General features: G+C 43.9%; 2 protein-coding genes across 10 annotated transcripts in view; one reads left to right on the forward strand and one right to left on the reverse strand.

Annotated features, from left to right (window-relative positions):
* Nucleotides 1-6029, reverse strand: part of aplp2 (amyloid beta (A4) precursor-like protein 2) — a 60024-nt gene extending 53995 nt beyond the window's left edge. For 3 of the 5 annotated variants that reach the window (XM_030406225.1, XM_030406218.1, XM_030406213.1), the window contains exon 1: nt 5699-6029. In XM_030406225.1, the coding sequence (XP_030262085.1) occupies nt 5699-5770 (72 nt within the window). In that variant the 5' untranslated portion in view covers nt 5771-6029. The remainder of the gene's footprint in view (nt 1-5698) is intronic. The other 2 variants (XM_030406208.1, XM_030406199.1) reach the window with 1 other exon arrangement.
* A 3441-nt stretch (nt 6030-9470) lies between these two features.
* Nucleotides 9471-20382, forward strand: prdm10 (PR domain containing 10). 5 transcript variants are annotated; one of them, XM_030406187.1, is made up of 24 exons: nt 9471-9566; nt 10737-10878; nt 11191-11352; nt 11615-11674; nt 11765-11869; nt 12125-12299; nt 12414-12655; nt 13166-13366; nt 13583-13655; nt 13751-13868; nt 13950-14070; nt 14460-14729; nt 14857-14868; nt 15062-15406; nt 15678-15833; nt 15923-16102; nt 16192-16302; nt 16447-16647; nt 16765-16908; nt 17101-17271; nt 17734-17871; nt 17987-18209; nt 19046-19143; nt 19334-20382. In XM_030406187.1, exons 2-24 carry the CDS (start codon nt 10807-10809, stop codon nt 19520-19522), a joined length of 3567 nt encoding a protein of 1188 aa, XP_030262047.1. In that variant the 5' UTR covers nt 9471-9566; nt 10737-10806; the 3' UTR covers nt 19523-20382. The 5 variants fall into 5 exon arrangements, with proteins under 5 accessions (XP_030262047.1, XP_030262051.1, XP_030262038.1 ...); XM_030406178.1 differs by lacking the exon at nt 9471-9566 and adding an exon at nt 9577-9597 and having other exon boundaries at nt 19334-19693; XM_030406157.1 differs by lacking the exon at nt 9471-9566 and adding an exon at nt 9787-9838 and having other exon boundaries at nt 19334-19693.
* Nucleotides 20383-20872: the final 490 nt, after the last annotated feature.

Here is a 20872-nt window from a genome sequence, read left to right on the forward strand (position 1 = left end):
CACACCTGAAAAAGACAAGCGGTGGACGGCAGACATCGTCCTCCTCACGTATGGACAGACAGGGACCGAGGAAGAGACAGGCGGAGGGGCCATAGGCAGAGCTACAACTCATAGATAGCACACCAGATATTTTATTCATGGGCAGAAAAACCCAAGCAGCCAGAGTGACTCACTGTGCCACAGGGACACACTCGCACTCACACGAGTCGGGGGGGGGGGTGACGGGGTTTAACCCACCTACGTTGACTGCCTCCTTATTCTCAAACAGAAAAACACATTAAAAAATAAAAGTCTAGAATGGCAAAGGCTCCTTTCAGAGGGATTAGAGGGGGATGTTTTTGTCTACTGAATTTGCCCGAGTGTACAGTCACTCCTCCGAGCGCCATCACAAGAAGCGAGAGCGCTCGCAGAACAATACCGGTGAGCCGTTTGCACTTCAGGCTACGCATTCCTGAGCACTCTGGCATATAAACTGACAAAAGGAATTCTCATGCAGCAGTGCTGAGCCAGGCTATTGTCAAAAAAAAAACCCCACACAGACTCAGGTGTAGCGCCGTCGGATGAGGATTGCCGCGGCTGTGCAGATTGGCCTACATATGGCGGGAGGCCTGGCGCAACTTAAGCGATGTGCAGTCATCAGTGTGCCGATTTGAACCCGCTCACTCCTCGCCAAGTTTCTGCCGCCCAGGATCTCTCACCGAGAAAAAAAAACTGACTAAATATGTGATGAGCTGAGCTGTAAAAAGGACTCAGGCGTGCAAACACACACACACACACATATTTCAAAAGGCACACAAACATTTTTCAGTTGCAGAAAAAAAAAAAAAGGAGGCAACCCTGCTCACTTGGGATAATTAGAGCGCACGCAGAGCCTCGGAGACAAAGCTTGGCATCGTGCGAACAAGGCCCGACTGATGAGGCCTCTCTATTTAAATCCCCGGGATGAGATGAGCGTGTCTTGTCGGTGGAATCGCTCCAGGAGACATGCACGGGCTTGGGAGGAAAGAAACAGCAGAGGCGGTGAAAAGAAGACGGAAAGACAGACGGAGACAGGGAAAAAAAAAAACAAAAAAAAAAAAACTGCAGATGAACCGAGAGGCAGGAAGGTGTCTTTGAGGAAATGAAAGGAGAGAGAATAAGGGCTAAGATTCAATCAGACATCCCATCCTACTGTTAGTCATAGAGGCATAGATCAGACTTTGAGTGTTGAGTGAACGCCGCTGAAATTACACACAGGTGACTCACACTGTGTCTCCGTGCCACTTTGAAGTCAGTTTGCCTCTGCAGGGCTCGGAAATGAGGGTTTGACGGAGCGAGTGGGCGACCGGGGGGGAGTGAAACTGAGTGAGCGTACGAGCAGATGGAGATGGGTAGGGCTCCGGGATTAGTACCTTTCCCTTTGCAGATCTATAAGCACCAAGTGTTTCTTGTCGCTAAGAGGATTCGCAGGGATACGGGGCTGTCCCAACAATTGAAAGCACGGTTTTAGGCGCTAATCTACGAATTCACGGGCGAGTGCAGCTCGATTCCTCGGCTGATGGATCACATGCCGCCGCCTTCAACTTGATTGACGTGGCGGTGCGTGGGGTTCAACAGGGGGCAATCTTCACGGCTTAGAGGAGAGAGAAGGCGCTTCCTACAGCCGGCTTTAACCGTGCTCCACCGCCCACAACGACGCATTGAGAGATCATTATCACATGCGAGTGCCACCGATTGTTGTTTTGGGCTCTTTTTTCTTTCCAGGCGTGAAACGTCGCCAGCGATCTGCACTCATCTCTTCTCGGTATCTTGATCACCTCTGTATGGTAACGACACCTTGGGTCGTCCCCGGCTATTCAGGGGCTCACAAAAGGCCCTCATAGGGGAACCATTCAGCCCTGCTAACGGACGGCTTCCATAGCACCCGCCCCGACAATCACAGCCAACTGGGGCCATTCACTCGCATGCAATTGTTCACTATCAGCCCATATCCAGAGCAAATACACACAAGGAAGCACACAGGGAGCACTTTATAATATCAATGCTTGCCGACAAGCACACACGGCCGAGCACGCACGCAGACTTTGGATGATAAGGGGGGGAGAAAAAAAAAAGCTGCTGCAAAGAAGCACTTCGGGTTGTGCCGAACAGAATTTATGTTTTTCCCGGCCTTTCTGCACTTCAGTGGATTGGATCAGCCGGTCCATTGCTCCAGGGTCACTCTGACATGCACGTGTTTGCAAACAAGAGCACCGTGAAGTCAAAGTCGATCCAGCAGGACGAGTTAACCCGGCGGTTTCGTGCACTCGCCGTGTTTTCTTCCAGACACACGAGGAGGAACATTGTTTTTTTAAATTATTTTCGGCAAGCATAAAACATCTGATGTTGTGTTACGTAACGCTCGGTCATATTTGCGCTATGTGTCAGAGCTGCGATAATCTCTTCTTGCTCAAGTCAGCAGAGAATAAAATGTACTGAATGCATCAACTGTTCCAGATATTCCGTATTCCATTAATCCAGTGGGAGCCATATCAGCGAATGCCTCAGTGTGATGCAATTCTCTGGGTAAACCTGCTGTGTGGTTCCAGCCTGTGCCGTTATTTCTTAGCCCGAGGAAACACACAGCTGCTCACCCTGGATACACAAGCGAGGGGAATTTAAATAAAACCCTGCCGGTGTTTTTTTTTTAGGGGGGGTAAATTATAAGGCGAGATGCAGCGAGTAAAGAGCACCAAATCACTGGGGCTAACCCTCTTTTGAAGCCACTGCAGACTGTAAAGCCTCGCACAACACAGAGATGCCTCAGATGACGGCGGGGAAAAAAACACAGCTGAAGAAACAAAAGCTCACAATCTGGTGCTCTCGCAGGTATCTGACAAAACAAAACCGTTTGCACAGCTGAAGCAGCCAGTTAATCGCAAACCGCTACAAAAGGAGGAACTGCGAAACAAAAGGGCCAACGTGGCCACCTCGACAATCACAAAACAGACGAGGAACCGAGGAAGGAGAGAGGGAATAAACCGTCCCCCCCCCCCCCGACCAACAGCGAGCGAGTCTCCGTGGAGCTCTCACGGGCTCGTAAATTCAAGCTCAAGGTCCACCAGAGGAGCGAGCGCAGGCGGCGTGTCGGCACAGCAATATCCACCTCGGCTGTGTGTCCGCGAGCTCATCAGCAGGGCCGAGTGTGTGTGCACAGCGCACACACACTCGGCCGCTTCACTGACAAACAACAGAAAGCAGTTGTTTTCCCTGACACGGTTCAAACAACCGAGAATTACACAGGAAGGAGCAGCGCGGCTCTGGTTTCATTATTCTCCTGGCTGAGAAAAAAGGAGACAGATTGATGTTTGGCTGAGATGCTTGTAGGACTTTTCTGAGTCTGCAGTCTTTTGCTTTGGTTTGCTGAAGACGAAAACCGAACACTGTTTATCTGCAGCGATGCTTTAAATCTTCAACATTTGAATAATCTGCTCTGGGGCCGCAGCTAATGATTATTTTCATGGTTGACTGCTCCGTCTCGATTAATCGATTAGTTGTTTCAGAGCTTCCCAAAGCCCAAGATGATGTCCTGAAACTAAAACATATTCAGTTCAAAGTCATAGATGAGTTCAGAAACCAAACAAATATTCACCTAGGAAGCTGAAATATCTTTAAAAAAATGCCTCATCTAACTATAAAACAGGAATATCTGTCACTCTGTTACTTGCATATCTCGAGAACCGTTCGTCTGACCTACTTCACACTTCGCAGGGTTGTTGCTGAGGAGCGAAAGAGGTGCAGCGTCAAATCTGAACACGCAACAATGTTCGATTCTCGCGTGATCTCATGGGGAAGCAGACGTAAACTAAATGGAAATTAGAGTGCTGCAACAGCGGAAAAAAACAGAAGCGGAAGGTTCAACGAGTCGGGAGACACGAGTTTTCTATTTCCTGTCAACAGTTGCATGTTAGCAAACTTTAGCTTAAAGGTCTACAATGTTTACCGTCGCCTGGCCACGGGACGCCTCTCTCATCAGTTCTCAGAAATGACCACATTGTTTATTGGTTGCAGCTCTGGTCTTCTCTTTGTTGCATTGTTCTCTACGTCCTCACTAAAAAGTGTTCATGTTTGCATTTTACCCTGCAGCTGTATATTCAAGGCATACGTTTCCTGTAGACAGGTATTTATATCCATATTTGATGTTTTCCTGCAAATGAAAATGCCATCAAACAAAGACAAAAGCTTTGTCCTTCAGGAAAAGCCATTGATTAAACCACAGGAATCCTCAGCGTGCACCCAACAGTCAAGGCGCACAGCCGCCACCATAAATTTCTCAATTTAATCTGGGTGACTGATCAGGAAAATCCATTGATTTCATCCATTAATCATCTCGGGAGAGTCTGTACAGTATCGATCAAGCCCGTCTGCGTGGTTAGGAAGGTTGACTGAGGAGACAATCATCGCAGAGAGGACGGGTCTTTGTAGGGAGAGAGTGCAGCAAGCATAGATTTTTGTTGGGGGACATAATAACCATTATTTCCCCTCACACACCACAATGCCAGCCAATACTGCCTCAAAATGGCCGAGTTTTTGTGTGTGTGTGTGTGTGTGTGTGTGTGTGTGTGTGTGTGTCGCAAATGCAGGAAAAATCATTCCCTGGTACTTTGCACTGCGCACAAAGAGTCGCCATGAGGAGACGTCTTGTTAAAAATGTTTTGTCACGGTTGATTCAACAGTGAGCAGGAGCAGTTGTGTTTACCCTCTGAGGGGGTGGGTGGCTGGACGGAGGGGTGTTGGTGTTGGTGGTGGTGGTGGGGGGGAGTGTTTGCTCTGAAAATGGTTGCATTGTTATCCGATGACACACACGTCTGACACTGCAGGCATCAGTGTGCAGGCACAATAACTGGTGAGCCAGCAGGAAAATAGGACACCAGGTAGGTGAGGGCCGGGGTGTGTGTGTGCACGTGTGTGGGAGTGGGTGTGTTTGTTCAGGAAACGCACACATTTGGATCTGATTAATCATATAGTGACACAAAATGTGTTACAGGGTGAAATAATAGAGACATGTGAGTGAGGACACGAAGGAGGGGGCTGGACTGGAACGAGAGGGGCCCATCCTGTTAACACAGGAAAGGCCGGACACTACCGGAGGATTTCCTCCTCTGGGTCAAGACAATCACACACGTTATAATAAATCTAAAAGTGAGAGCAGACAGTGGAGTGTGTGTGTGATCCACTGCGGAGGACCTGTGTGTGTGTGTGTCCCCCAAAAAAAGGCCTGACAGAGAGACAGCTGTCTTTCATTTGATCTCTGCAGCAAACCCCTGCTATAATTCTTGTCACAGCACCTCCAGCCTCACATTGTTCAACTCACAACCCAACAAAACTGCAAATCAGAGCTCAACAAAGAGCTGAAACCTGGAAGCAAAGCTCATTAATATTTAACTTCATCTGATAACACAACAGCCTCGTTGAGCCACGTTTAAAACATTATATAAACATTAAATAAACATGTTTTATGTGGAATCCTCCAGCTGAATCTCGTGGGAGATCTCGTGTGAAAGAAGAAGTCAAAGCCTGATATAAAAAAATACACATTTACATGAAGAAGAGGAGTGTTTTCGTTTCATACATGTCTCAGATGAACAGAGGACACAATCAGAAAACAACACGGCTGTGTTGATCCAGGTCAGACTAAACGTGGCTCAGAATAAATCAGGAAACATTCCGGGTTACATACCTCAATGTATCCGGCCAGCGCTGGAACCACAATGCCCAAAATAAGGACCGATATCGCCGGGACCGAACCCATCTTCCCAGGATCTTATGCTACTGTAAATAACTTATATCCTGAGATATATATGTGTGGAGAGAAACGTCCTGGAGAATAAAACCTCCTGAGAGATATAAATGTGAGAGTGAGTCCCGGACAGAGACGCGAGTCCTGCTGCTGCTGCTGCTGCTCCGCTTGTTTTGTTACCCGAGCTCGACTGAAATGTTGGAGGGAGACGGCGCGTCGGTGCCTCCTGTGAAATGTGGACTGACTGTGGGTCTGTGGCGGATCTGCCTCTGCTGCCTCCTCCCTCCTCTGAGCCTCTGAGCCTCTGGAGGGCGCACGGAGCGGCTCGATGCGCCACCTGGCGGCCGCCTGCAGGAGCAGCAGCCCGGAGACACCGCGCAACACCGGACGGATCGATAATGATAATACCGATGTGATAAACACCGGTTTTTATCGAAGTCTGTTTACCTAAATTAAAGAACAACATTGAAAGAAAAAAAAAAAAACATATATATTTTCTAATTATGAGAAAAAACTCCAAAAGTCAAAATTATATTGAATTTTTATCTTGTAATTTTTTTATTTAAATTGATAATTCCATCTTTTTAATTGCACCAGTAACGATTCAAAAGTTGCATAACAAAACAGTCCAATACGAGAAAAACTACATTATGAAGGATAGATAGATGGATGGATGGATGGATGGATAGATAGATAGATAGATAGATAGATAGATAGATAGATAGATAGATAGATAGATAGATAGACAGACAGACAGACAGACAGACAGACAGACAGACAGACAGACAGACAGACAGACAGACAGACAGACAGACAGACAGACAGACAGATAGATAGATAGATAGATAGATAGATAGATAGATAGATAGATAGATAGATTTATTAATCCCAGAGGGGAAATAAGGTCATCATAGCAGCAGGTACATATAAGTACAAACACAGTCAAAATACAAGGTCACATATAGAAACAATAAGAAACAATAAAGTACTATGTACAATAAAATGCTTAAGCAGTTATAAAATAGGAAAATCAAATATACTGGAAGAAGTATTCACGTCCTTCAGGATACTAAAACTGTCAATATTCTCTCACACGTACGAGTCAGTTCAAAATGCGAGTGTTACATGATTATAGTTTTATTAAATGTGTGATTATTGTCACTGATGCATTCCTATATGAATAAATATCCGCTTTTATAGCATTTTTATGTACTGTTTGATAACAGTGCATCATACTTTATTATCTTATTTAAAATCTTAATCAGCAGAATACCAAGAAATATAACCGTTGAGTAAAATAAGTGGCGAAAAAAGGTACAATATTTCTCCCTGAATCAAAACTGCACTTAGATGTATCTTAGAAAAGATGAGGCATTGCTATACATTAAACTTGGGCATCAAATGACACCAATGTAAGCCTAATTATCAGTTGATTATTTCAGTCGATTGATAATTTATAAAATAAGTCAAAGAGTCAGAGCTGACTTCTTCTGAAAGACGGGAAAAGCAGAAAATCCTCACACTGGAAAAGCTTCTAAGCACATTTAACTATGTCTTAAGTACAATTGTGAATACAGGAGTTCTACTTCTAATTTCTAATGTGGTATTGTAAGTAAATAATCTGAAAAAGAAGAGCAGAACAAAGCATCACTCTGGATGATATCGTGTCCGACACAGCTCTTAAAGTTTCGATCAGTTTAGTTTATTATCCTTTTGGACAGTCTGTTTGTGTCTGGGGCCACAGTCAGACAACAGAAGACATTAGTTCACAGCAACAACACCAGTAATAAATAATTAAATACAATAAAACATAGGCGACACACCCCTTAGACCACAAGGCTTTGTTTAACAGAGCTACACTCAGAGGTTTCCTTATTCTTAAAGTTCTCAGTTATCAGCCCGAGGTGTCTTCTGTCCTCTTCTGACTCCTGTTTATGTTCAGTTGGTATTAAAGTTGACTGCAATTAATGACCTTCCGTTCAGGAAGAGAGAAACTCGTTTGAAATCTCATTTTTGTGAATTAAGCCTCTCTTCTCTCTCATTCACAAAACATTCTGTGTTTCACGAGGAGAAATAACGAGCAAATGATCCAGAGGAAGTAATTTCTTTCTTTGCTTTGAAGGCAATGTGATGAGCAAAGGCTTAATTTTCTACGTCCAATCGGTCGGATTAATAAGGACACACACACACATATACACACACGCCATCAGCCGTTTATAATTTGATTGTGTTGTCTCCCGACTCATTTCTTTTCTGTCTGGATTGTCATTTGTGTTTCTCTCTGATGGCTGATTGAAAACAGCATCATGTAGAAATGATGCACGCAGAAGACTACACACTGATACGCAAGTAAACAAACATGATGTGATAAGTGCAGTACAAAACAGTGTCCACAATATTAATTTAAAAAGTGTATTATATAAAGTCTCTAGTCTCTTTTTTCTGAATTTCTAAATTGATTTTTCTTCTAAATCTTCTTCTTCTCTTCACCTCAAAACTTACTTGAACATATATCATGTAAGAAGTATAACAAAATCATAAACCCATCAATTTAATTAGTATAAAGGATATTACAGGATATGTAGGCTAATTATCGCCTGTATCATAAAATATAAAACAAATTGCTGTGTTCAGCGGTCCTTCCAGATTCATGAGGGAGTTTTTCTAAATTAAGACTTTTTTTGTCTTCATTATGATGTCTGATTGTCAGCCAGACTGCCACAGGTAACATCACATACTCTCCTTTGTTCTTAATCCTGTATATTTCATTTTATAGAGACACAAATCCACCTTTTCTTTGTGGAGTTCATAGCTGTAGTGTGTTTTCACGACTGTTCAGCGCCCTCTAGTGCCCAAAGTGTGTAACTACAAATATGTCTGTTTTATTTTGAAAGTATCCACCGGAATAGAAGATGATGGAGGTGAAACCCTATAACTTTAATATTAGATATATCCTGTCTAGCTCAGGTAACCACGCTGTTCATTGTTTTATTTTGAGTGTCTTAAGGCTGCTGGGCTTCATTTGTTGTTGAGAGTTATGATTACCCAGGGAGCCTTTGTAGATACTAGGCTAACGGGAAAGCTAAACAACACTTAGCTAGCATGACACGGCACACTGTTAAATAATATATAACTCTCAGCAGAGAATATGGAGTTCTAATTCCCCACTGCGATCAATACAAAAGATTTAAATAAAGATATATTAGCCTAGATTAAATAAAATCGCTTTAATTTAATTTGAAAGTATTGACCGGAAGTGTTAGTGCGCCGTCATATATGCATTGCGGCTATCTTGCTTAATTTAATGCTAATTACATCTTGGACATTAAATTCAGGATCATCTCTTGTAATCGCCATTGTTGTAAAAGACAACAACGAAAAAAATACAATTTTAAAGCATAACGTTTGCAAAAGCTAGCAATGCTACCAATGAGTGTGTGTGTGTGTAAATAAATAAATACATAAATAAATAAATAAATAAACAAGCGAAGCAGTAGAAGAGGTTTAATTCAATTGGACGACTGCGGTGTTTAAATTTATTGATTGGCTGTCCTAAAATTGTTCACCGAGCTTTAACCACGTTTATGAACACGTTACTGACAACACAGCTAACTGTTTCAACACTTCATGATTAATTCAGAAGAGTATATACTTTGGAAAAAATGTTTCGTCCGGATAAATGTTTTAAAATAAAATATATTTTGCTCTCGAGCAGATCAGCACCAATCATAAGCCACGTTCCCGCGTGTTGCTAGGCAGATTATGTTAATATATGCAATGCAGCCATCTCTGCAGCTACCATTCTGAGGTAAGAACAACTTCTACGCTTTCCACAAAATGTAAGAAAACTAGGAATTGCTTCGCGGCCAGTTGTGCAGTTCGACTGCTCGGTAGTCTTTCTGTTAATACGAATTAAATGTGTGGGTCATTTTAGCGCGTTTAGAGCGGCAGAAGAAATATATATTTTCTTTCGGTCTCTTCGGATGTGGTTGTTGTTGTTAGTCCCACCCAAAATGGAGCCTGTTCTTCCTTGTTCACAGTCGACTTGAAGGGCTGGGCTCAACTAGAATGGGGGGACGGGTGGGTCTACCCAAATAATTCGGGCTTTTACCGCTTCAAAATCACCGTTGTTGAAAATCTCAGAATGAGCTCCACGTCCTGAAGCTTCACAAGTTATGTTTGGCTCCAAGGTCGGCCTTACATTGGGACTATATGGCCGTAATGCTAATGTTGCGGTGCAGTAAATGCCCGGGTTTCTATGGCGCTGGTTTTTGTGGTATAGTCCAGTTGGGACTGCGAACCTGCGGGGTTAAAATAGGGGGGAATTTGATTTATTATTGATTATACCAACTATATTCCTGAATGAGTTTATAAAGTCGTGATCCTTCACGGTGGTTTTTGTGCCGACATGCGGTTGTATTTAGACGCCGTTTCCCGGGCGGCCTCGTGAGCAAACGTTAAGCGCGTTTTCCCTCGTACCCCCGCTGAGAGTCCTGTGTGACCGCTCTGTACGCCGACTGACATGCTGCTTTATTTTGGTGTGCATGTCCTGTCAGACTAGCTAAACTGTGTCTGCACACCTCCCCCCCAAAAAAACATATGTCGCCGCTGGCACTTGAGGTTGAATCGAGTGCCACTTTGCTCAGAAATGGCTGCTGCAGTGCCTCATTGTTGCAGCAGAGCAGATTTCTCCCCTCTACAAACGTGCCCAGGACGTAATGTGACTTAGATACAGCTGTGACAGTCTAGGCTCCATTATTAAAATCACTCCAGACTACATACACCTTTCTTAAAAATAAAAAAAAACCCACGTGTTTTAAAATGATAACCATATATGAGCTGGCAATCTCAAAATTCAAACCCCACAACATCCATCCATGATATACTTAGCTAGTATCTCCATGCTGCATCAAGCTTATCATCAAAATCACCTACATCCTCTTGTCTGTGTGTGTGTGTGTGTGTGTGTGTGTTACAGGCGTCCCTGTCTGTCTCCTGAGTGAAGCGATAGGTGACGTGGTTGGCGACAGGCCTGGCACCGCGCTGCCATGGAGACCAAGCAGGAACCCTCAGCTGTGTGGAGTCAGGCTGCCGGCAATGATTCAGGCAACGGCACACAGGTCTGCCATCCTGTCTGAACCGTCCCTGAAGTGCTTTCTTTAAAGTCAGAAGCAGTTAGATGGGATGCAGTCTAAAGATCTTTTAAGCATCTCACAATTTGTCTTTCAAATGCACTCACCAGACAGTGAAACTCACCTCCGTCCACTGAACCGTTTTGCTGCTAAATCCCCAAATTTGTCACTTAAATCACACATTTACTTTCACGCTGGTAGTTAACACCCTTATTTTTAAAGTGAGAGGTGTATTAATGGGCGTTACGTCACAGTTGGAGAGTGTAATAATGCTTTGTGTCTTGTGCACGTGTGTTGCAGGTGCATTTCGAAGGTGGCACAGTGGCCCAGATAGTGTACAGTGGAGATCAGGCAGACCGGGGACAGCAGCAGGTGGTTTATACAGCAGACGGGAACTCCTATACCTCTGTGGAGTCTGCAGAGCATACACTGGTCTACATACACCCTGCAGATGGCTCTCAGGTAAGAGGGGATCTGATGAGCAGATGTATTTGATGTGTTTTGTTCAAGGACTTTTCGGCAAGATAAAGTGATGTGTTGAAGCGGAGGGAGCTAAAGAGAGTCATTCTTCACCACCTGTATGTGACAACCCCTTCGTGTGTGGGAGTTTCATCTATTTTCACTTGTGTAAAATGTAAAAAGTAGATATTAATTAATATATAAATACAGAAGGTAAAATGTTGCTCTGTGAGATTTGCTCACAGCACTGTATTTATTTTTTCAGACTGTATTTGCTGATCAGCCACAAGTGGCTTACATTCAGCAGGATGGTACAACCCAGCAGGTGAGTTCACCAGGTACTGTCATGTTATTACTTAGCGCTGTAAGAGCTTGTATTCTAATGAATCTTAAAATATTGCTCTTCTATTTGTAGGTCACAGTTTTGCTGCCCAGTGGACAGAACATGAATGCTGCCAATCTGCATGTTCTCAGTAATGTTGCAGAGGCTCCTCAAGCCATCCTGGAGCCGGTTTCCCAGGTGAGAAGACATAAATTGTGCCGTCTTCAAACAAGGAAATAGTATTTGTCTGTAATAGCTAAATGTATGTTATTGTTTTCTGATTATTCACACAATGTTGACAAGACATTTTGTTATTCCAGCAGGTAAAGTTCAAGTCTATTTTTCCTTTATTTTAAGTTTTGTTGCATGTAAACTAGCCGTGCCTGAAGATGAGATCTATAGGAAACAAACCGAACAGTTGAGTGAGTTTTAACTTTGTGAAATGACAAACAGGAGCAGCTGTCTGTGTCCAACTCGCTCCCCTCCATGGCAGACATGGGGGACGCCCCGACCAGTCCCCTGGGGGCCACAGACTCCACAGATGATTCTGATGAAGATGAGGATGAAGACTCTGAGATGGATGACTGGGAACCTCACGAGCCTGAATCATTCAACCCTCACAGCCTCTGTAAGTGACGCCGTCTTCAGTCGTCTTAACAGAGTTAGACCACATTAACTTTTTATGTCTGCTGTGGTGATTCTCTTTCACTGGTTTCTTCTTCTTCTTCATGTGGCCTCTCAGGGTGTGAGGAGTGTAATAGTGCCAACCCCACTGTGTGTCTCAAGCACGGCGCTCTGCACCCCATCCCCAACCGGCCAGTGATGTCCAAGGCCCGGGCCAGCCTGCCTCTGGTCCTCTACATCGATCGCTTCCTGGGCGGGGTGTTCTCCAAGAGACGCATCCCGAAGCGCACCCAGTTTGGTCCTGTGGAGGGACCCCTGGTTCCTCAGAGTGAACTGCAGGAACACTACATTCATCTCAAAGTAAGTCACTGCTCTGCATGACCCATTGCTGTTTGGTTGGTATTGACCTGCGTTTAGCTGTGCAGTTTATATTCTGGTGTGAAGCTGCAAAGTACATGTACAAACAGACTGTCTTCTGCCACCTTTGGTATTGAGAAAGTCTCCTGTTTTACCTGAAACCTTCTATCTTTGCCTGGTTTGTTAAATATTGAATTCTGAAATTAGGAAGGGATATTTTCTTGGCCAGTAGAAGGGACAACTTGTAACTCCAATATCAAGCTGTCTTTTTCTCACTTCTCATGTTGGTATTGTCACAAAGTATTCACAGTTTCGTGAAAGTGACGTACTTGGATTACACGCCGCCAGAAGATTGATTTTGATTAACAGAACATTTTTGTGAATTAAAATGTTTTATAGGACTGTGCTGGGCGAGTAGGAACCGGGGGTGATTGTGTGGATGAAACACGCACGTGCGGTCGAAGGTTTCCTCTCAGTCTGATCTCTAATCAGTTTTTTGGCTTGTCGTTGTAGCTGTGCATGTTGGATACAGAGAAAGCTGGAGAGAAGCCTGACGACATGTGGTTGGACCTTTCTGATGAAGACAGCTGTAACTGGATGATGTTTGTGAGGCCTGCTCAGAACCACCTGGAGCAGAACCTGGTGGCCTACCAGTACGGCGCTGAGATATTTTACACGACCATCAAGAACATCCAACCCAAACAAGAGCTCAAGGTGTGTTTATCGTGTATACAGTTCGCTCATTTGTCCTGTATGCTACCTGTCCGGCGTCAAACAGCTGATGAGGGAGTTCAGATCACTTTACTCAAAAGTAGAACATCTAGTAATCTAAGATCAGATATTTTTCTGAGGAGCTGATGGAAACAATCCAGAGTTTACTGGATTAGTAAATAAAGGATATCTGAATAATCTGTAGTCTTCTTTCTGCAGGTGTGGTATGCAGCATCATATGCAGAGTTCGTCAACCAGAAGATCCACGATGTTACAGAAGAAGAGAGAAAAGGTGAGTCTCTGTACACAATTCTTACTTTGCTCAACACCGAGTCTCATCTCGGCATGAACAGCTATTAAAACAGTAGTGGTCCTCTTTTTCCTCAGTTCTCCGGGAGCAAGAGAAGAACTGGCCTTGTTATGAGTGTAACCGGCGCTTCGTGAGCTCTGAACAACTGCAGCAGCATCTCAACATGCATGACGACAAGTTAAACTCTGTTACAAGGTAAAACCTTTTATAATTTCTCTGTCATTTCTGTTACGTTAGAGCTCGTATGACCCGCTCGTTGTTCCTTTCCTCTCTCAGATCCCGAGGCCGGGGGCGAGGAAGAGGCAGGAGGAGGTTTGGGACAGGAAGAAGACCGGGTCGACCTCCTAAATTTATACGTTTGGATCCACCAGGAGACAGCGGTGGGGACAAGACAACAGTAAGGGACATATTATGTTAATTTCTCACTTTGGACACCAAATAATTTACTGAAAGTTCACTGACCGATTAATCTGTAAAGAAATAATTAGTTTGTAGTCATAGCGTACACATTATTATGTTCACTATGAACCAATAAATGGAAAATTAATTGATAAAGTTATCTCTGGACAAAGCAATAATACAGAAGCAAATATTAGGTGGAAAAATATTCATGAGGTTTGTAAAAAATATTGAATTCTATTAAATAAAATGAGCAACACAAGATTAAAAGTGTCCCGGTGATAGATGGCCTCGAAAGTATGTTTTTGAAATATGTTCTCAGATGACTTGAGTCTAAAAGAGCATTCTTTTTTTAATTGCCAACTTCCAATGACTTTTTTTAATCAGGAGATGTTGGAGCTGACCGAGAAGCCGCTGGAGGAGCAGGCGGAGGGAGCGCAGAATGGGCTGAAGGTGGTGGAGATGGAGCAGGAGGTGGAGCCTGTGACTGAAGCAGAGGGCCAGCTTATACCTCCTGCAGGGGAACCGGTGCCAGAGTCGATCACGCCGCCTTCCAACACCGACCTGCCAGGTCCACTGAAGGAGGACCCGGCACAGAGCAGCCAATCAGACGGCCACCTCACATCTCAGGACATGCGCCGTGCCAAGAGGATACGGGTAAGGCGGGAGACTCTGTGTTCACCGAAATTGTGCAGTGATTTAGATATTTTCTTTGGTGTCGTAGTGGCCATGATTTCCTTTACAACAGTGTGTCTCTCTTCCTCAATGCACGCGTCCCTCAAAGGTGGATGTGCAGGTAGGTCGATGGCAGAAAAACACGAGCTCAAAAGCTTCCTTTCCTCATTTTCCATAGTGGTAATGTTCATGTGACATTTGAGGATATGCCCCCTCCTGCACACTCCATCACATCCGCCAGCCTCTTCAGATGTCTCAAAAGCACTGCTGGGGTTTTCTCTCTGTAACTCCAATGTTCCTCTTGTCCCTGTTAGAACGCGGCGCTGCAGCACCTTTTCATCAGGAAGAGTTTCCGTCCTTTTAAATGCACCCACTGTGGCAAGGCCTTCCGGGACAAGGACAAGCTGGATCAGCACCTGCGGGTCCACGGCCGGGATGCGTACGCCTTCTCCTGCCACATCTGCAGCAAAAGCTTCATGAGCGACTCGGCCCTGGAGGACCATCTGTTGGTGCACACGGAGAACCGCTCCTACTCTTGTCTCTTGTGCCCAGAAACCTTTGAAAGGCTGGACCTGCTCAAAGACCACGTAGGGGTGCACGCTGTGGACGGCTGTTTCACCTGTCCTTCCTGCAAGAAGACATTTACCGACTTCATCCAGGTCAGTAATAAATGTTCCTTTCAGGGTGAAGCAGCGATTTCAGAACAGGGTTTGTAAGACACGACGGCGAATTGCCAAAACAAAAAAATGGAGCGTATTCACAGTCACACAGTTCATTTATGTATTCAGCTCAAGCAAGGAAGTGTAGCCAGATGGGGCAGCATATGGGCATAAGTGATTTAGCCAGTTGGCACTATGAACAGACTGGTTTAAGATGGTAAATTCTAACATTTACTCAGTTTTTCATACTGCATAATGCTCTGGTCCTTAGGTGAAGAAGCATATCCGATGCTTCCATTCAGAGAAGATCTTCCAGTGCCCAGATTGTGAGAAGGCCTTCTGCCGGCCCGACAAACTGCGCTTGCACATGTTGCGCCACTCTGACCGCAAGGACTTCCTGTGCTCAACGTGTGGCAAACAATTCAAGGTGAGATAAATGGAGGGAGCGTTGAGAGATAACAGTTTATAGATTTGTGAGCTCTCATGTGACAGTACTTTTCCCTTTGTGTCTTGAAGAGGAAAGATAAGCTGCGGGAGCACATGCAGCGCATGCACAATCCTGACAGAGAGGCTAAGAAAGCCGATCGGATCCACCGCTCCAAAACCCTCAAGCTGAAGGTTCCCACCACCGACTTTGAGAGCTTCATGTTCAAATGCAGAGTGTGCATGATGGGATTCAGACGCAGGGGAATGCTGGTGAGCAATAACTCTTGTATGCTGACTCTGTTTGTATGTTGTTGTTGTTGTTGTATTCCAGTCCACTCAGCTTTATTTTCTGGTTACAGGTCAATCATTTGTCCAAGCGTCATCCAGAGATGCGTATTGATGATGTGCCTGAGCTAACGCTGCCAATTATCAAGCCAAACAGGGATTACTTCTGCCAGTATTGTGACAAGGTTTGTTTTTCCCAACATGTCATGTGCACAGTGTGTTGAGAGGAGCTGTTGTGGTCATTATAATGTATTGTTTAATGATTCCTGCGTGCCTGTGTGAGAGTTTATGACTGGATAAATGGATCTGATGGACTGATCACTGTGCAGGTGTATAAGAGTGCCAGTAAGAGGAAAGCCCACATACTGAAGAATCACCCCGGGGCAGAATTGCCTCCCAGTATCCGTAAATTGCGTCCGGCTGCTCCTGGTGAGCCTGACCCCATGCTGAGCACACACACTCAGCTGACTGGCACCATCGCCTCTGCACCGGTCTGCTGCCCACACTGTGCCAAACAGTACAGCAGCAAGGTGAGTTTGCAGCTGCGGAAACTTTTTCTTCCACATTGGAGATGGACTGTAGCTTTACATTTGCAGCAATTCTCTCTGAAACCACAACTAATAACTCTCTGTGTGCTTATATCTCAGACTAAGATGGTTCAGCACATCAGGAAGAAGCATCCAGAGTTCGCCCAACTTGCCAACACCATCCAGACTCCTCTGACCACAGCTGTGATCAGTAGTGCTCCTGCAGTCATCAATGCAGACGGCACCACTGCTGAAACTGTAGTGGTAAGAGAGAGTTACAAATATACATGTTGTGCACAAACAGTGGTATTCTAACATTCATGATGATTAGTATTGCATAAACAAAAAACAGCTGTAATAAGAATGAAAATTAGACTAAAACTAGAAGCAAAAAAGAAAGAAAAGTCAGCTTTTATACAGCCGATACTGTAACTGTATGCTCTGTTTTCTCCACAGACCACAGATCTGCTGACTCAGGCCATGACGGAGCTTTCTCAGACACTGACCACCGACTACCGCACAGCACAGGGAGACTACCAGAGGATCCAGTACATCCCGGTGTCTCAGGCAGGAGGCAACCTGTCGCAGCCGCAACACATCCAGCTGCAGGTGGTGCAGGTGGCTCCGGTAAGATCCACGATCATCTCAAACAATCTCAACAACATCTTGATACACAATCACAGTTGGTTAAGGTTTTAAAGTATCCATCCGCCACTATAACACGCATTGTTTTAACATTTTGGCAAACTTCCTTTTATTTTCTGCTGCATTTTGACATTTTCATGCGCAGATAAAATAGTTAAAGTACACTGCAAAAACTCAAAATCTTACCTAGTATATTGTGTAACATCTGGTTAAAATATCTCATTACAAGTGCTACAACACAGTCACAGAAAAGTAGAATTTCAGTGAGATCAGTTTTCCTTTTTCCAAGCAACACACACCTCATTTTGATAATAGTTATATTTTAACTGCAGTTGTTTTCAGTATAGCTTGTTTTGCTTAGTGTCATTTATGAAAACGTGTCTTCTGGTAAGCTCCGGTAAATTTAAGAACACGTAACAAGTATTTATTTTCTCTGTTTCACAGGCCTCCTCTCCACATTCCCAGCATCCCACAGTCGATGTGAGCCAGCTGCATGACCCTCATGGCTACAGCCAGCACTCCATCCAGGTCCAACACATCCAGGTCTCTGAGCCCCAAGGTACCGGACAAGGTGCCACCCAGGTAAATTCTCACAACACTGACTCTGAATATATAACACACAATGATTTTATAACATGTTGTGGCTCCATGATGCTTCATAAGAGAGAACACTGTGACCATCTCTTCTCTCTTGCAGGTCACGGGTCAGCCTCTAAGCCCCAGCTCCCAGCAGCCCAGTCAGGAGCTGAGCCCCACCCAGCTGACCCCTGTGACGTTAGCTCAGAGCCACACTCTGCAGACCAGCAGCACCCAACAACAGCAACAGCAACAACAACAGCAGCAACAACAACAGCAGCAGCAGCAGCAGGGGACTGTGCAGCACGCTTACATACCCGGAAACTGGAACTACAGAGGCTACTGTGAGTCACACATACGCGCCTGTATCGTCTAATGTTTAAATGGCTCTATAATATAACTGCCTGACAAGGTTTATATGTTACATGTATTTGTCAAATGTTGATGTTGTCAAACTTGCAGGGTTCGTACGGGTGCTTGAAATCCTTGAAAGTGCTTGAATTCCAATGTTGCATTTTCAAGGTCTGAAAAGTGCTTGGATTTTAGTTTAAGTGCTTGAAAGTGCTTGACATTATAACTCTGTGTCTTTGCAAAATTGGGATCAGACAGGATATTTTGCTTAGTACAAAGAGAAATAAAATCAGTGTGTGTGTGAGTGTGTGTATCATCACAAATGCAGCCTAGAGAAGGATGGCTGAGGAGAAGGTGAATTTGATGCAATTTGGACTGATGACATGTTCAGTATTAATAAACTTTGATGAATAAGCGAACAACTTAAAAAAGTTTATGTCAAAAAGGAAAATGACATGGTGTTCTCAGGTCTCTCCTTGTCTCGGTGCAAGTGTGCCTGAAGAACGCCAAGTGGCTTCCCTTTTTTTTGGATAAAACTTTGTGTTCTCCTTTAATTTCTAAAGTTTTTGCTATTATGAAACATCATTGTAGATGTTTACAGCATAATACAATGTACATAATTGTGATACAAAGTGAAAAAAAAAATCATGAGTGTATATATATTCCTGTAGATATGTATTTTACCCCAGCGATAAGGTACTGGAAAAGTTTGAAAATGACCCTTAAAAGTGCTTGAAAAGTGCTTGAATTTCACCTTGAAAAATGTGTACGAACCCTGAACTTGGTGGCTTTTTTTCCCTTATTATATGTTATCTTCTGACTGTTGCAGCGTCTGAGATCCAGATGATGGCTCTACCTCACGCCCAGTATGTGATAGCTGAGGCGAGCACACCTGTGTCTGGAGTCAACAGCAACCAGGTGAAAACGGTGAGTGAGCGCTGCGTCACACCGCAGCTAAAAGGTTAACATGTCCTGAAGCTCGAGAGAACTCAGGCGTTGTATTTAAACGCATCAGGATTTGTCTGTTACAACAAATAAATCTTCTGTAGAAAAATGGAAATATTGAATTGAAATTGGTGGCTTATGACAGAAAGGCATTCCCATCCCTGTCCTGCAGACACACTACGTTATCTCCGAGGGTCAAACTGAGCTGGACACCAAACAGACGGTTCCCCAGAACACAAACCAGGCCCACACCGAACATCTGGAGCAGCAGCCGACCAATCAGCAAGCCACCACGCAGTACATCATCACCACGACCACCAACGGCAGCGGCACGAGTGAAGTTCACATCACGAAACCCTGAACTGTTCGGTGATGAACTGTGAAAAGGCAGCGCAGACCGGTGGACTGATCCTGCATGTAGACCTCAGCAGCTTGTACGCACATGAATGAACTCACACACAGTCAAACGCACATGGATACAGACTTGTGTACATACAGAGCTAAGATGGAGACGAATGGATGACCAGCACAGTTTTATGTGTCTGTAAAGTGTTACAACGTTCAGTGAAGTGAGAAAATAAAGTCGGTAGAGAGATAAAATCAAAATTATGCTTTTAAACCGAAAATATAAAACGCAACAACTGAACGGAACTTTTGTTTTTAAAGGACATTTTCATTGAAACAGCTGAAAACAGGGAGAAGATATCATTACATCAGGTTAGACGGGGAAACTAAAGCGATCATTTTAAGGTTTACTGTAAGTTTTGTTGCTCAGTTCTTACAAAGATTGCAGATATTTGTAAAGTTCCAGACATTTCTTAAAGTATAATATTTGTAAATAGAGTCTCGACAGAAATATAGAATTGAAAAATATTTGAAAATCCTAAAAAATAGCAAAATCCCGCGGTTGTCCCTCCCAAACAGAACATTATGTTTTTGCCCAGCACACCAGCCGTTGTATGTTAAACTACTGTTGCTGATATCTGATGAGACTTTCCTCTATTAATTTCCTTTCAGAAATCGGTTTTCATTTACTGATATCTCAAAAAAATGTTTTTGTCATCCTCAGCTGTGTTTTTTTTATAGTAAAACCAACGACTGAACGCTTCCAAGGTGTTTTCATCTGGTTTTCAAGGATCATGCATTGTTAGTTTTCATAGAAACAACCTAAAACCTGTTTGCTTAAATAATTTTGACATGTCTAAAAGTTCACCATCATCAGATTGAATGGCGTCATGTCCGTCATGAATCCAGGTGTGGTGAGATGCACACCTGTAACCACACACAACAGTGATGTCACTGCGTCCTGGAGCACACCTGTACATCACTGCAGCAAGAGGAGGATGTTATGTGAATGTTTGCACTGGCTAGCAGTTTGACAAATAAAATGTTCTGTTTTCCAAGAAAAAAAATTATCAAATTAAATTGAGGCTCCTTTTGAAACGAGAGCAACGCAGTCAGCAGCTCACTCGTGGTTAGCGAACAGGTGTAGATACCTTTACAGGTGTTTTTATTATAGAAGCTTGAAGCCAAATATAAAAAGAGTTTCCTTAAAAGCCTTACTGATGACAAATAAACTAAAGTTTGAAACATTTTCCTTATTACATCAAGTGTTAGAATTAGAACATGATATGAGCTTCTCTCAGTGTATTCACCTGTTTATTAAACACTAATCAGAAATTGATATTTAAAGGGAGGTATAATATTTTAG

This window comes from Sparus aurata, chromosome 2 (genome assembly GCF_900880675.1).
Source record: "Sparus aurata chromosome 2, fSpaAur1.1, whole genome shotgun sequence".
NCBI classification, from domain to species: Eukaryota; Metazoa; Chordata; class Actinopteri; order Spariformes; family Sparidae; genus Sparus; species Sparus aurata.